The sequence below is a fragment of the Hemiscyllium ocellatum genome, chromosome 16, assembly GCF_020745735.1.
Source record: "Hemiscyllium ocellatum isolate sHemOce1 chromosome 16, sHemOce1.pat.X.cur, whole genome shotgun sequence".
Lineage (NCBI taxonomy): Eukaryota > Metazoa > Chordata > Chondrichthyes > Orectolobiformes > Hemiscylliidae > Hemiscyllium > Hemiscyllium ocellatum.
In genome coordinates this window covers 41,753,807-41,770,985 of record NC_083416.1, presented here as the reverse complement: position 1 = coordinate 41,770,985, position 17,179 = coordinate 41,753,807, and the positions used below count along the sequence as shown (strand labels likewise).

General features: G+C 38.0%; 1 protein-coding gene across 1 annotated transcript in view; it reads left to right on the top strand.

The window, feature by feature from the left end:
• The window catches only part of ecscr (endothelial cell surface expressed chemotaxis and apoptosis regulator), a 42,896-nt gene extending 27,486 nt beyond the window's left edge, over positions 1–15,410 (top strand). Inside the window, exons 3-10 of the mRNA XM_060837146.1 lie at positions 976–1,080; positions 4,336–4,434; positions 7,684–7,758; positions 10,746–10,847; positions 11,315–11,351; positions 11,473–11,540; positions 11,628–11,722; positions 13,227–15,410. Of these exons, the coding sequence (XP_060693129.1) occupies positions 976–1,080; positions 4,336–4,434; positions 7,684–7,758; positions 10,746–10,847; positions 11,315–11,351; positions 11,473–11,540; positions 11,628–11,722; positions 13,227–13,244 (599 nt within the window). The 3' untranslated portion in view covers positions 13,245–15,410. The remainder of the gene's footprint in view (positions 1–975; positions 1,081–4,335; positions 4,435–7,683; positions 7,759–10,745; positions 10,848–11,314; positions 11,352–11,472; positions 11,541–11,627; positions 11,723–13,226) is intronic.
• Positions 15,411–17,179: the final 1,769 nt, after the last annotated feature.

The following is a 17,179-nucleotide window of genomic DNA, read 5'->3' as shown; positions in this document are numbered from 1 at the left end:
TATTTGGTTACACCAGTAAAGTTGACATTGACAGTTGAACAGTTGATTTTTGAGATCCTAGATTTGCAGGTTGATTAAAATGCTTTTCACCTGATTCCTTTTTTAAAAATAATTGCTTGTGGGCAGTCAGAGGCAGACATATGTCCTTAATTTCTTTAACTGTGAGCATAATAGGCATGTACTAGTTCACAGCAGCTTAATAATACTGTTAACTAGTGGTCAATTTCTTTTAAGGCTTTAAAAAAAAAATTCATAGAATGAGGTTGTCACTGGATAGGCCAGCATTTATTACCCATCTGTAATTGCCCAGAGGGTAGTTAAGAGTCAATCACATTGGTGTGTATCTGGAGCCATATGTAGGCCAGTAAAGTAAGGATGGCAGTTTCCTTCCCTAAAGGGCATTAGTGAAGCAAGTGGGTTTTTCCAAAAATTGGCAGTGGATTTGTGGTTATCATTATACTTTTTACTCCACAATTTTTTTATTGAATTCAAACGCCAGTCTCTGCCATGATGGGATTTGAACCCAGGTCCCTAGAACATTGCTTAGGGTTCCAGATTAGAAGTGCAGCGATACACTCAGTCATTAACTCAGCCCCTTTTTTGCATATTCCTGGAAGAGGAAACCACAAAGAGTATCTGTAAGAGATGGTTCACTGCCAAGGGGTGAAAAGTAGTGGAGTGATGATCATTACCTTCGTTATCTCAAGTTGCTTTCTGTGTGAACTTTCTTTGACACTTTTATGTGTTAAATACTATTGATTCCACACAGAATTCTTTTTTAGTAGCCAGCCACTGAATTCATACCTGTGGGTATTTTGTGTCTATTGCATTCCTCTTTTTCCTATTAAAAAATATTTTTGAATTAAGAGTTAAAAACGCCATAGTGTTTTGAGATTCTGACACGGTGTTGTAAACAATTGCTTTGAACTGTTGTGAATATTTGTATCATAATCAGAAATACTTTTCATTTTATAGTGTCAAGTATCCCTTCAGTGACAGACACTTCCACCATTGTACCATCTACAGGAAGCAAAAACACAACATTTGGAACAATAACCTCTCAGAAGAATGAAACAACAGGTAAAACCTGTCACTCCATTAAAATGTTGGTACTTCAATGTGGTGTAAACAATCCATCTATACTGGTCATTTTAGGCTTGACAGGGTTTGACATAGATTAAAGGTTTTTCCATGTGACTGTTCTTAACAATGACACAAGAGGACAGTTGATGCTTGAAGAGGTGAGCTATTGCACCTTCTTATGGAATGTCTAAAGTCACAATATGCCTCAGGCAGGATTTTTTCAGTCATAGGGAATGCACTGTAGAACAGATATTTGCGATCAACAGTTTGCAGATGATCGTGGTGTTTTGCATTCTGCACTAGACTTGAATGTCACTCTCACTCTCTTCAATGCTGCACACAAAACCCAGCCTGACCCTGAATGTTGCTAAACAAAACTCATATATCAACCCACACATAGCCAGCCTAATATTTTACCTCTCACATATGTCGAAGGAGAAACTCTGGAATATGTTAAGCATATCCCAGACCTCAGCTGCCACTTTTCTGAAAAGGTGGTTAGCAATGAGAAGATCCAACACTTGAATCAGTTGCTCCCGTTTAGCTTTCTTCAAACTACTACAATAATAAAAAAACAAAGTCTTAGTATAGAGAGCAGTTGTCATCTCCTTACTACTATGGTGGCCAATTTAGACTGTGCATCAGTGATGTGTAAGAGTACCACAGAAGGTTCATCAGCAAAGCTCTTCCATATCCTCCAGGTTTATTGTAAGGAACATCAAACACACATTTGGGTGCCCTCTTTGAAGCCAGCTCCATGAGCAGTGAGGTGAAACTCTTGCAACTTCAGAAAACTGGACACTATGTCTGAATGGTCAAAGTTCCATCAGATCCTGTTTTCTCAACTCTCAAATGGTCAATATTCCAGGGGAGGGCAAAGAAAACTTTTCAAAGAAACAGGGTAGTATTGATAATAATTATTGGAAGGAATTTTTACCTATTGGTCAGAATGACAACAACATGCCCATTAAGCTGCTTCACACTTCAAGGTACACTGTCTTAATAGTAAGACCAAGTGGAAAGAAGAATAAGCTAATTCTGTACTCTGGATCCCACTATCTCATGGGGCATCCTGATTTTTGTGCCCAAAGATATACAGTTCGAGAACTGGCTTATTCATTCCAAGTTCATAGCGCCAACATTATGCAACTCGTTGCAAGCAGATCTAACTCAAACATCTCTTATAACTGTACAAAACATCAAAGATCAATGATTGAAATTCACACCTCAGAGGGGACATCATTACTGAATTAAGGGGCAGGTGTCACTAACAAACAATCAACATAATTTGTGTATGTATTTGTGCATATTTTTATTAAGTAACTACCTCATCAAATAAACATTGTTATAAATTAGGACAGAAAATTCATAAAATGGTCCCAGTTCTTGACATAGCGAGAAAAACATGAAGAGATGGGTTTGAAAGGTAATATCTGGTTAATGAACAGGAAAGGGTTAATGGGGTTTTGCGGCATGCGGCAGAAATTATTGCTGAAAATGTGCTAACAACATTGGTACAAATTAGAATTCAATACTTGATTCACAATAAATTTCTCAATTACAAAATTAGTCTCAACTTTTCTCTCCATCCTACATCTTCAACTTCTTCCAGTGATGCATGCTAGTTCACAACATAAGTTCACCTGAATCCAAGCTTCTTAATCCTCCACTGTAAGGGATCTTCCCAATACTTCATCCATAGAAGTTTGCATTGCGCAAGACATGAAAAGAAATAATGGCACTACTCAAAAGGAAGCATCTAATAATGAAATGGAGTGGGGCATTGATGCCCCTGAAAGGGAGCAAGCCTGTTAGCAACAAGGAACATGGAAAGTAATAAAAGAAGGTTGGAGGCATGGGAAGAAAAATGACAGATAGAGTTTAATCCGGGCTAATGAGGTGATGCATTTTAGATGTTCAAGTACAAGTGGGAATTATATAATGAATAGCAGAATCCTTAGGTGCATTGATAGTCAGAGGGATCTGTGTGTGCAGGTCCACAGATCACTGAAGGTGCAGCACAGGTGGATAAGATAGTATGGCATGCTTGCCTTTATTGGAAGGAGCATTGACTATAAGGATAGGCAAGTTATGCTGCTGCTTTATAGAACTTTAGTTAGGTCACACTTGGAATATTGTATACAGTTCCAGTCACCACATTACCAGAAGGTTGTGGATGCTTTGGATAGGATACAGAAAATGTTTACAAGGATGTTGTCTGGTATCAGGAATTTTAGTTATGAAGAAAGGTTGGCTAGACTGGGTTTGTTTTCACTGGAACACAGGAGGTTGATGGGCGACCTGACAAGCGTTTATAAGATTATGAATGGCATTGACAGAGTGGAAGGTATGAGATATTTTTCCCAGAGTGGAGGGGTCAATTACTAGGGGACACAGGTTCAAGGCAGAGGAGGGAATGTTTAAGAGATGCACGAGGCAAGTTTTACACATGAAGTGTGGTGAGTGCCTGGAACATGCTGCCAGAGAAGATGGTGGAAGCAGACACAATAGCAACATTCAGGAAGCACCTGGATAAATACATGAATAGGAAAGGAATAGAGAGATACAGATCCTGTAAGTGAAGGCAGTTTTATTATGGAAGGGCAAAATGTGTCAGCGCAGGCTTGAAAGGCCAAAAAGCTGCTCCTGTATTGTACTTTGTTGCTCTTTGTTCTTAAGGCAAAAGACGCTCGGCAGTTTTCTACAACATGATGGCTGTGTTCTTGTGCAACCCCAAGTAAAAGAAAAATCGCGCTTTAGAAAGAGCACTTAGAATGTAGGCGATATAATTGTGTTACAGCCAAAACACATTTTAAAAGTTTATGCTTTAGAAACAGGGTCCTCAATTCGTGAATCGTGTTACAGCAAATTTGTGTTGACGAAACAAACATTAGAACAGAATGTAATAAAACTGGGATTTGGGGGCTAAGGGTGGAATTTATTATGGTGAAAAAAATAAATGGAGACTATTAAAGAGGAGAGCGTTGGTAAAATCAGATGACAAAGGGAGAAGACAAAATCTAGCACTGGTGCTTTTTGGGGAAAGAAGGAGGAGCTGGAAAGTTAAAGGAGGAGGTGTTATCTGTTCTGGAGCTCCGATTTAGAACATCGCCTAAAAGATTCAATTAATAGAATTCAGGGGATTTGTGGTAATATGGATCCTAGTTCAAGTCCTTTGTCGCCATTCTTATTTGTTAATATTTACAATTATTAATTGCATCGCACCTGTATTTTCTTGATTTTTCCTTACAGTTAATACAACCACTGCTACTCAGTCAACATTTATCTCTGTGGCATCTACTAGACCGGCTACATTCTCTATGATCCCAATCAGCAAGCCTGAATTAACAGGTAAAGACTGTCACTAGTTTTACTCTCATATTAAATTAACTCTATATTTGGCAAGTGGCCAAATAAAGTAATATGTAACCCAGTAAAGCCAGACGAATGGTCTGGGGATCAGGATTCAAATTCCACCATGGCAGATGGTGAAATATGTTTAGAAATGACCATGGAAATGATGAAACTTTTCATCCTTACTGAAATATCTCAACTACACTGACTCAACTTAAATGTGGGTTGCAGCAACATCCTTTCAGTCTCAGGAACTAAGTTTAACAAACACTCTATGAAAATATATTTTTCCAACATGTCTATTTATTTAATAAACATCTACCATAGTTCTGTGAATAAAGAAAATAAACGATCTGCCTAATCTCTTGTCAGCCAAAGCCTATACCTAAAATGGCTACAATAAGCATTGTCAAGGGTAAGAAGTTATTTTATAAGGAATATCATTGTTCCAGTTCTGGAAATGCCTAACATAAACCAAAGTGACGCAATGACGCTGATATTTAATAGGAGGAGAGGAACACATGGGCAACCTCATCAAGCAGGGCACATCAATTTCTGTGAACCTTAAAGGCACAGCCGAAATAGTACTCTTTCCTTTTGCTTTCTATCATTCACCTTTCAAATTACCATTGCCAGGAAGATCTTTGTCAATTTAGGAAGTTGCAGATTGGTGCTTTGTGAACCAGAAGAGAGGCTGTTATGGAAGGGGAGATGTCAATGTTCAGGGACCAATGGTCAGAAGAGGAGGCCATCTTAGCAAGGGGAAGGTTGCTTGCTAAATGAGTCTGGGGGCAGGCAATGAGGGATCAGATTTCCCTCAGTCGATTTGAGAAAGACGTGATCATGATCAGCAAATGGAACGTGGAGGGCTTTCATGAGAAGTCGAAGTTCTACTGCTCATCCTGGCCTAGCAGAACTTCTGTAAATAGTACATATCTGTGTGGAACAAATGATTCTATAATGTTTTTATTTCTCAGGTTACCAACACTGGCAAACTACCAATATGGTTTAAACTGGGCTGGCAATTGCAATGTAAAAGTTTAATTTAAGTAGATAAATTAAATGCCCCCCCCTTTCCATTGTAGGGGGCTCTAATGACATGAAACAGGTCATTTTAAAAAGGATGGCACAGTGGCTAGCACTGCTGCCTCACAGTGCCAGGAACTGGGGTTCAATTCCCAACTCAGGTAACTGCCTATGTGAAGTTTGCATGTTCTGCGTGGGTGTGCTCCACTTTCCTCTCCACAATCCAGCAATGTGCTGGTCAGGTAAATTGGCCATGCTAAATTGCTTATAATGTTAGGTGCATGGGTTTGGGTGAGTTACCCTTTGGAAGATCAGTGTGGACTTGGTGGGCCAAAGGGCCTGCCTCCATACTGTAGGGAATCTGATCCACACAGCTGGCATATTGTAGGGAATCTAATCTAGACAGTGGATGATTAGTGTCCCATAGTTTTATCTTTAATTCCCCTACCTTGACCTTGTCCAAATATTAACATAAAAGCTCAAAAGTCTGGCAAGATCAGATGTTTAGACTTGATAAATACAGGACGAGGAGATCATCTCAGTTTACGAAACAAAATTAAAGAACAGGTCTCCTGAAAGGAAATACGGTCTTGAGGTATACACATTAAAGCACCTCCAGGTCACCTTACTTTTATCTCTGGAAATGTAAATGTGACTTCTCTCCTCCCAGCCTGGGCCAACAACTTTTCTATTGAATTTCCTCATCAACTTATTAAATTGCAGTCAGGACATCAAATTGGTTACGGTTCCTGTGCTTCAGAAAATTCTCATCCTAATGCTAATTATATTATTTCACAAAGGCACAGCTCTCAGAATTGATGGTAAACCTATGTATTGTATTGAGGGAAAACTAGGTTTCAACTGCTGTCAGATTTATAGTGCCTGGCTGAATACTTTGTTGATAATGCAGTTGATTGGATACAACACTGGTAATGCAATCTCCCTCACTTTCTGTGTTTACTCATTCACACAACGCTCAAAAGGCATTATCAATATATCTTAAGGAATAAGAGGTGGGTAGATTTACATGCAGAGAAACCTATACAGATTCCATTGTGAAAGAAATCTGCCTCAGAATCCAATCAGTTATTGTCAATGCAATTTGCAAGTGTGACTATTTTTTAAAAAGTTAATTTATTGTAGGCATCGTTGGCCGGGCCAGCTTTTATTGTCTATTGCTAGTTGCCCTTGAGAATGTTATGGTGAGGCACCTCCTTGAACTACTATATACATAATACTGATAGAGAAGGAGTGGAGGATTTTGACACAGCAATAGTGAAGGAATAGCATTATAGCTCAAGGTCAGTATGGTCTGCTGCTGGCACTGTGCATCAGTGACAGAATGAATGCTGAAGACGTTAACTGAGGTGCAAATCAAGCAGACAGCCTTGTCTTGGATGGTGTGAAACTTCATCAGTGCAGTTGCATCCAAGCATTTGGAGCGTATTCAATCACACTCTTGACTTATATCTTGTAGATGGTAGATGGCCTTGCAGGAGTTAGGAGTTTAATTGTGACATAAGTTCCAGACTCTGATTTGCTTTTGTAATCACCTATTCATATGGCTAGTCCATTACAGCTTATAGTAATTAGCAATAGTAACCCCAGCATGCTAATAATGGAGGATTATCGGGGCAACCCCCACTGTATACAATGTCCCACCATCTCTCGTGGGTCTGTCCTGTCAGTGAAAAATAATCTACCTAGAGATAAGATGGTGATGGTGCTGTCTGAAACATTGTCTGTAAGGTATGATTCCATGAAAAGATTGTGTCAGGCTGTTGCTTGATTATTCTGTAGGATACCTTTCCTAATTTTAGAACAAGTCCCTTGACATTAATAAGGGGAACTTTTCAGTGTTGATAGGTATATGCGTGTTGTAGTTATTTCTGGTCTGTTGGTCAATGCCAGACAGTGTCCAGTTTCATTCTTTTTATCAGTATTTTTAGTATTTAAAGATAATCATGTGGATTTAATACAGTATTTGAGTAACAGGTTTTCATACTTAATTGTGACAGTGAAATCCTCATTTCTATTAAAATAGTTTACAAATGTTTCTAAGCATAATAATTCAATGCAATTGTATGTTTGTAATAACATCCCAAAATTTGATAAATGTAGCTCAAATCAAAGTATCTTAGTCCTATGGTTTTTATTTTAATTGCACATTCAATAATCAACATGTTACTGACTTTTTTTTGTCCTGATTCCTTTTGATAGATCCTGCATCTTCATTACAGACAATTTTAACTACTTCTGCAAATGGATCCAGTCCTTTGTCTGTACTAGCCTTTGGTAATTTTATGCTGTAGAATACACAGTTCGTTTGGTCAACCTAACACTGTCTTTTATGTTTGTGCTTAGTTCTCACGGGTGGCCATCAAAGGTAGGGTAAAAACAAAAACATGGAGGTGGGCAAAATGGAAATGGATACTTATAAAGAATACCAATGATTCCCAATTTTGATCATACCTTTTTTTTATGCATTAGAGATCTCGGGGTAAATCTTGCTGGGCTCAATTCCTGACACAAAGGAGCAAATTATCAGTACTGAAGTAATTAGCCCAAGTCAGGAATTTCCTGACTCGCTGAAGCTGCTTCAGTAAATAATGTGCCACTACGTGCAATCTTTGGTTCGGGAGAGCAGGGCTGATAAACTGGATGTATCAGCCCTGGAAGCAGTCCCGAAAGCAGAAAACTGTGAAGTTGAACTGGCTAGAATGCCAACCTCTATTCTCTGGGACTTCACTCCAGTTTTTTTTAAGTAAACTACAAGGTCCTCCAGTCTAGTCTCCACTTAAAAAAACCACCAACATTGTATTCAGGCCGCAGTTCAAGGACAGTTAATGCTTGAACTGCCTCTATAGCAAGCAAATCAGGTGTGAACTCAGAACCTCCTGCTGAGATAATTGTAGCTTTTGAAACCCAGCCAAGTATCACTCATGACATAATAATCGTCCTTAGGTCAACAAAAAAATCTATTGAGGTAAAGTAAGGACTGCAGATGCTGGAGATTAGAGTCCAGAGTGTGGTGCTAGAAAAGCACAGCAGGTGAGGCAGTATCCAAGGAGCAGAAGAGTCAACATTTTGGGGCAATGAAGGACTTTTGCCTGAAACGTCGAATCTCCTGCTCCTTGGATGCTGCCAGAGCGGTGGTGTTTTTCCAGCACCACACTCTCGAAAGAAATCTATTGAATCAACCTGACTAGATGCTATTTTTTTCTTACCTATACCTAGTAGTTCCACATAAGATTTACTTCTGTCTCAGTGATAGCTGCAGTTTTGTTTAATATTTAAAGGGTGGGCCTTTTAAAATCTAAATAGATCTTACCTATCCTTCAGGTATGCTTATGTTAACTCCATGAATTTGTGACTCCCACACTGTAGATTAAAGCCCTTGCAACAGCAAAATGGGGTCTTTTTAAATTCAGCACTAACGGCCCTACAGAATTCAGATTTCCTTTCTGTGTGAATCTATGGTTCTATGGGTGGCATGGTGGCACAGTGGTTAGCACGGCTGCCTCACAGTGCCAGAGACCTGGGTTCAACTCCCACCTCTGTGTGGAGTTTGCACATTCTCCCCGTCTGCATGGGTTTCCTCTGGGCGCTCTGGTTTCCTCCCACAGTCCAAAGATGTTCAGGTCAGGTGAATTGGTCATAGCATTAGGTGAAGTGGTAAATGTAGAGGAATGGGTCTGGATGGGTTGCTCTTCGGAGGGTCAGTGTGGACTTGTTGGGCCGAAGGGCCTGTTTCCACACTGTAACTAATCTAATCTAATCATGCCTTTTCCCTGTTAAAATTTGTATCTGCCAAAATAGAGATGGAATCTTTGCAACTGAATCTGGCTACCATTTTTAAAAGTCTGCCAGTCCTGATTCTCGCTGGATGAAACACAGAGATGTGTACATAAAAGTCCAGATTTTGCAAACAAACATTTAAACGTACTGAAAATCTAATATTGAAGGACATTGTTGCAGATTAATTACTGAAACACAGAACTCTCATTGTGAAAAAGAAAGTCATTCAGCCCATTGTGTATGCATCAGTTCTCTAAGCATTTTGCCTTAGCACCAATCTCTTGCTTTTCCCATACCCTTACACAATGCTTCTATTTAAATAATCATATAATGGCCTCTTAATGCCTCAATTGAATCTGCTTCCCCAGACTTCCATGCAATGAATTCTATCCTAACTCCTTGTTGTCTGAAAAAGTTCTTTTTCACTTCTTATTTCTTTTGTTCTGCAAAATGTTTTAAAACTGTCCCCTCCCTTCTCCTTTTGAGGGGTCCTTTTACAAGTTGGAATAGTTTATCTCTATCTACTCTGTCCAGACCCCACATAATTTTGAAAACTTCCAATAAATCTCCCCTCAGTCTTCTTCTATCCAAAATGTATAATCCCAACTTTTCCAATCTTTCCTTATAACTGAAATTTCACATCCCTGGAACCATTTTTCTAAACTTCATATGCATTCTGTAATGCGTTTGTATGTTTACTAACATGTGGCACCCACAACAGTACATAATACACAGCACACAGCCGAGGTCTAACTTGTGTCCTATATAGGTTCAGCATAAAATTCCTTGCTCTCATACTCTATGGCCCTATTAATGAATCCTAGAATACTATAACTGTTATTAACAGCTCTCTCAACCGATCCAACCACTTCAAATGATTTATGCACGTACGCATCTAAGTATTTCTGCTCCTCTACAACCTTAAGAATAGTAACCTTTCTTATAATTGTATCTCCAAATGCACTGTACCAAAGTGCATCACTTTACTCTTCCCTGCATTGAATTTCATCTGCAACCCATTCTCTCACCACACCAACTTGTCAATTTACTTTCCATATTCTACGCTCTCCTCCTCAAAGTTTACAACTCTCCCATGTTTTGTATCACCTGCAAACTTTGAAATTGTTCCTGTTATTGGAATTGTCCAGACATAGATCATCAATAAATGGGAAAAGCAAGGGTCCCAAAACTGACCCCAGGAGAACTCAACTCCAAAGAAAAATGCCCATTAACCATTCATTGTGTTCTATCCGTCAGTCCATTGTGTAACCATGTACTACTACCTCTTTTATTTCATTGTCTATAACTTTCCCCAAATGTGAATTGTGTGTTAAACATCTTTAGGAACTCCATTAATTTAATGTTTATTCTAACCTTACCTACTTGCCTATTAAATTAGCCTCATCTTCTTTGTTGTCATTTTGAAATTCTTCCTTGTGAGATGTAGCATTTTCACCTTATGAATGTTTTGGATGTGCTTTCAGCGGTGATCATCCTGATCCTGATCCTTGTAATAGTTGTGGTGATTCTCGTCAGTGTTATCAGCCTGCGGTTTAAATGCCGTGATGTTCAGGATGCATCAATAGGTATCCAACCCATTTACAATACTTTTTAGCTAAAAGTTACTGCAAGTTAACAAATATTGTAACATAGCGATAAAACTGTTTTTAAAACTTAAATGTGTCATGAAAAAATATGACTGTATCTTCTAGCATTTCCATTTCAAAACATGTTTCATAGAGTAATATAATATTTATATAATGATTAGAAATAATCAGTTATTACACTTACTACATCTTTCAAAAAAACATATGAGCAGATACTGAAAAAGGATAAAAAGAAACTATTCAGCAAAGTATTTTGTTCATACGTGAACAAGAAAGATTTGGAGGGAGATGGACCAAGACCAGACAGGTGGGGCTAGTTTAGTTTGGGATTATGTTTGGTGTGGATTAGTTGGATTGAAGGGTCTGTTTCTGGGCTGTATGACTCCATGACTCTATATCTTGCTAGTGACTCTTTTATAGATTCACCTTTTTTAAAAATTCTTTAGATTCAAGGAAGGCAAGAAATGCTGCACCATCAGAAAGGTAAGTAAGTTGCATTTAGACAATTCAATATTATATTTCACAATTCCTTAAAAATTGAGAAGTAATAATTGATACAGATAATATTGGTTTTTAAAAATCTATATAACTGCATTTCCCTCAGCTCTCAGGCTAATGGAGAAAAAGAGAGCATTACTCTGGTTTCTATGCGAACTCTAAGTACTGAAACTGGTGCGTAATTACAGAATACATCATTCAGAACATTTTGTTCCTATTGTAATTGGATTCCGCAGTGATAATGTTTATGCTGTACTTCAGGAGGACCAGAACCATTAATGCTGAGGTCTCTTCAGAATGATGCTGCTGAAGCTGGTGAGACTGATAAAAACTTCCAACAAATAAATAATACAAAGGTGTGTGTTTTTTTTAACAGTAAAATGCATTGTGGATAAGGTGCATATTAAAAAGTCTTCCTTGCATATTATTCAACTTGTTTTACCTTCTCTACATGTGAAGAAAAATCTATATTGTTTTCAATTCATCTTCTCATCCCACATAATTGTTCTTCTACTGAAATAAGAATAGCATATTCTTGCAATTTAGTGATAATCTATCTCGTTAAAAAAAAAGCCTGAGTACACAATAGTAAAAGAAATCACTTCACTTTCCTTAGAGAACTCTTCTCCATTTACCCAGATTTGGGTCAGTATGAGAGAGGTATTAAATCTAATGATATAAAATATGAAGGAAGTAAATTATTCCTTAGGTGTTATTTGGCCTTTTAATTTTGAAGAAAAATGATAATAAATTGTTTCTTACAGAATTAACAGAGGACCCATCAAACTGGCAACCAAGTGTAATTTTCATGGCTGGGAGAGGGGAAGAAGTGAGGAAAACAAATGAGGGAAAGGAGCAAGAACAAGACAGGGATGGCAACTGATAGAAAGGATGAGAGGAGGGATGGGGAGGAGGAGCAATGAGAAAAAGGAAAACTTGAATGGATAATAGGGAGAAATGCAGGAGAAGAGATAAATGGAAGAGGAAAGCAGGGAGAAATGAAGACAATAGAGGAGAGGGAAAGAAGGGAAGTGAAAGATAAATACAAGCAGGAGGAGGGGATTGAAAGAGACAGAGAAGAGCAGGACAAAGCAAAGAAGGAGGAAAGATGGGACATGGGTTAAAAGTAAGAATAGTGAATGAAAATAGAGAAGGTAGAGGTGCATGGAGAAAATAGATAGGAAGTAAACGAATTAAAAAGCATTTGTGGATCAAAGGTTATTGCCAACAATCTTTTTTTTACTGGTATCGACTTAATTGATTTATAGTTGTGGAGGATCAACTATTATTGACATTGAAAAAAATGGATTTTGTTTTTAACGTGAGGGTAATCAGTAATAAGTTGCATTAGTTCATTAGACAATATTGGGCAACTGAGGAGACTTGCGGATGTACATATGCACTCCATGAGATCCTAAGATGTTCTGGTTTATCCCTAACTAATCTCAACAGATTATGCAGAAATTAATGCAGTCTCTAACATTAAAACTTTGAGAACCATGACTCTAAACATCAGGAAAGTGAGTGACTGAAGCGTGAGAATGGGTAAGGAATGTAAACTTAACAGTTGTCTCATTAGTCTCAGTCACATAATGTTACATTCATGGGTCCTTACAAGTGCAACAGCTTTGAAATCTTGTGATCACTCAGCATTTTAAATATATAACTGATATTATCTTTTAAAAATAATCTATTTTATCATAATTAGGAGACATGTTTTGAGATCCAAAATGGTACATATCCTGAGTGATGTTTTCTGCTTCTTATTATTGATTTATCCATAATCACAGTGGCTATGTCACTACAATAAACTGTTTCCTGTTGCTGTTATTTGTTAACTCTTCTGGAACTTTATTTCAGTTGGTATCAAGAAATTGACAGAGGCCAATGCTGCAGATAGGTATAAACTCCGGAGAAGCATGGAGAGAATCTTACAATGCAACATGGTCAACTCAATCTGTTTGTCTTCCCTATTATTTTAAATAAAGCAATATCTGAAACATTTTACATGCTATTATGGACTAATAAGTGAACTATATTCCAGAGTGCTTCACCACTTTGGGAGCTAAAGTAACATTTATATAAGCTGTAACTTTGTAAATTATTGTTTTGTTACTTATTATTTCTGTCAATAGATGTGTAAAGAATAATGAAGACTAAACAAGATGAAACACTGATAATTTTAAATGTATGATATTTGAATTTGTTTGATTATAATACTTGTTACAGAGGCATGTCCTCCATTCAAAACTTTGATTTGTTCTGAGATGATTAGATTCAGAGAGGGAAATAGAGCTTAACTTTGCTTCTAAACTTCTGTTAACCCAATTTTCAAATCTGTATACACAAAAATGCCACTCCTGTTGTTGAAAAGACAATTATCTACAACTTCCAATACAACAAATACATGTAGGTAAATATATGAAGTGGAATACTATAGATGTTTAATTAATACATTTAGACATATTTAGTTCCTTCATGACTCTATCTCCCCATTGCATCATTTCCAGTTCCTTTAGGAAGTATAAAGTTATTTTATGGCAAAAATGCATAAAAGTAAATGGGAAGAATGTACCTGCAGTAGAACCTGGATTTGTGATAGGACTCTTATTGACCAGATTTTGTCCTACACAGGTTCAAAAGTACATGCAAGGTCTTGTGGATGAGCTTGAACATCACTGCTTGTGAAACGTCTCAACCCAAACCTTTCAAATAAATAATGCATGAATGAGGGGCCAGTCTGGGGATTCTCAGATAGGATTGGCTCAGGCCTATCAAAAGGTTTTTTTTTGCAAAATGGGAGGTGGTAAGCCAGTAAGATGAGATATATTAACTCCAGAAAGATGGCAGTGTATGTCATCAAGAGGGATTTAGGTTAGAGATACATAATGAATCCTTGAAAATAAATATTAGTACATTTCAATTCAAAACAGATCAGAGGTAATCTACATAGAATCTCTTGGGGAGTAGTCTAAGCAGCCCCCAAAGACTGCCAGGTATGGAAGTTCCCAGCTCTGACGTAGAAAGAGTCCAGTAATCTAAATGCATTGGCCCTATTACAAATTACCTTCCCTCACAATGTTCTTACTAGAACCCTGGAATTTGCACTAAAGACCAGTTTTTGATTGGAGCAGCATTAATTATACAATCCTTATTGCCCTTTAGGAGCACGGTGGTGACCTGCCTTTGTAAGGTACTGCAGTTCAAGGAATGTAGGTATGGCCACAAAACTGTTAGGAAAGGTATTCTAGGATTTTGACCCAGTGACAGAACAGCAATGGTGATAGTATTCCAAGTCCGTGTGCTATGTGGCTTAGAATGAAACTTGCAGTTAATTGTGGCTCCATGCATCTGCTTCCCTTTTCCTTCATGGTGGAAGAGGTTATGGGTTTGGACAAAGCCATCGAAAAAGCTTTGGTGACTTGTAGATGGTACACATTGATGCCATTGTGCTTTGCAGTGAATGGGGTTCCAGTCAGGCAGACTGTTTTGTCCTGAATTGTTGTGAGCTTCTTGAGTATTTTTTGACCTCTACTCACCCAGGCAATTCCATTACTCTCCTGATTTGAACCTTTTAGGTGGAGGTGGACAGCCATTGGGGTTACAGCAGTTGAATTACTTGTCACAGAATTCCCACATCCCAACCTGCTCTTATAATGACAGTATTTATATAGTTGGTTCAGTTCGGTTGCCAGAGGATGTTCGGAGTAGAAGATTCAAAGGTAGGAATGCAATGAATATCAAGAGGAGAAGGTTAGATTCTCTCTTGTCTGATGTGTCTGGTGTTTGCGTGACATGAATGTTACTTGCCACTTATCTGCCCGAGAGTGGATGCTATCCAGATCATGCTACATATAGACAAGGGTTCACTGTTTGAGGAGTCATGAATACTACTGAAAATTGTGCAGTTATCAGTGAACATTTCCATTTCAGACATAATGATGTTGGGAAAGTCATTTATAAAGCAGCTGAAGATGGTTGGGCCTAGTGCACTACACTGAGGAACTCTTAGGTAAAAACAATGACTGCAGATGCTGGAAACCAGATTTTGGATTGGTGGTGCTGGAAGAGCACAGCAGTTCAGGCAGCATCCAACGAGCACCAAAATCGACGTTTCGGGCAGAAGCCCTTCATCAGGAATAAAGATGCTGCCTGAACTGCTGTGCACTTCCAGCACCACCAATCCAAAAACTGAGGAACCCCTGCAGAGATGTTCTGGGGCTGAGATAATTGGCCTCCAACAACCACAACCATTTTTTTTGTGCTAGGTATAATGATGGAGCATTTTCCTCCTGACTTCCATTGAATTCAATTTGGCTAGAACTCTTTGATTAACTTTCATGTTTGTAAACTGTAGTTTTCCTGGGTATTTAATTTAATCTATCCACTCTCTAAGAAAGAAATTAAAAGAAATGAATAAACAGTTTATCATTTACATTTTAATTTAATTTCTTATTTTCAAAGTGTAATGACATTTTCAAAATTACTTACCAAATCTCTCCTCTCCTGACTTCTACATTGGATTGAAATAAAATGTTGAAATGCTTAAAAATATAAAAATTTGAAAGGTGTATTTGTCAGATTTCATTAAATTTCCAGAACATAGAAATCACTACTTGCAGCATTAGGTTATATCTATACTTAATGGATTCATAATACATTTCTTTGCCTGTTGTAAACCTTATTCCATTTATAATAACTAGTTGACACAAAGGTCCATTTGTGTTCATTGACAAATGAAGCACTCCTTTCTCACCTTCTTGCATTTCAATAATTTCAAACTTGTCTGATTTTTGCTCCCCTAACCCATTACTGCATCTTGTCCTCCTCCAAGTACAGTAATAATTGATGCAGTTAAGAAATTGACATAATAAATTCCCTCAGTTGGGGAATTATGATAACTAAATTTTATTTTGTCTGATCAATGTAGGAACTCATGGTGATCAGTCTAACATATCATACTCCCCTTTGGAAAGCCCCAGTAAAGCCTTAAACTTCCGTATCACATATTTTGTTTTCTTGTCTCTTTGGTCAGAGGATTATGATAGCTGAATGTTAATTAGCCTAAAGAACACATCATTTTGATGTGTCACACTCCAGATCAGAAAGCACAATCTAAGTTTTGTAACACTAATGTCACTCAGAGTTTGGTTTTGGACTAAGAACACAAGATGCTTGAAACAAGGCCAGCTAATCTCATGTTTCCAGAATACCATTTTGACCATTCTATTATAATAACAAATGATTTCCTAAATGACCTTTCCCAGCAACCAGTTATCTATCAACTTAGTTCAATAAGAACACTTTTACCTTTGAGTTAGTTTATTGGTTAAATCACCAAATAATGTATGTAACAAATAATGACATTTCAGGACAAGAGAATGTTGAATTAGAGGTGTCGATCATAGAGGGGGCATTAGACAATGTCCCCATCTGCCCATTCTCAGGGCTGTAAAGGGTACATCTCGTACTTGAGGAGAAGTACAGAGTTCCTCAAATGAGCTGGTTAACATTCATCCAACAGATAGAATAAAAACAGATTAAATAATTAGCTACCTTTTATTATTCACTTGTGGGATATGGGCATCTCTGGCTGGGCCAGCATTCATTGCCTGTCCCATGTTGCCTTTAAGAAGGTGATGGTGAGCTGTCTCCTCGAACTGCTGCGAGTTGACCCACAATGCCATTAGGGAGGGAATTCCAGAATTTTATCCCAGCCTCAGTGAATGATATATTTCGAAGTCAGGATGGTGAGTGGCTTGGAGGGGTACTTGAAGGTGGTGGTGTTCCCGTATATCTATAACTGTTATCCT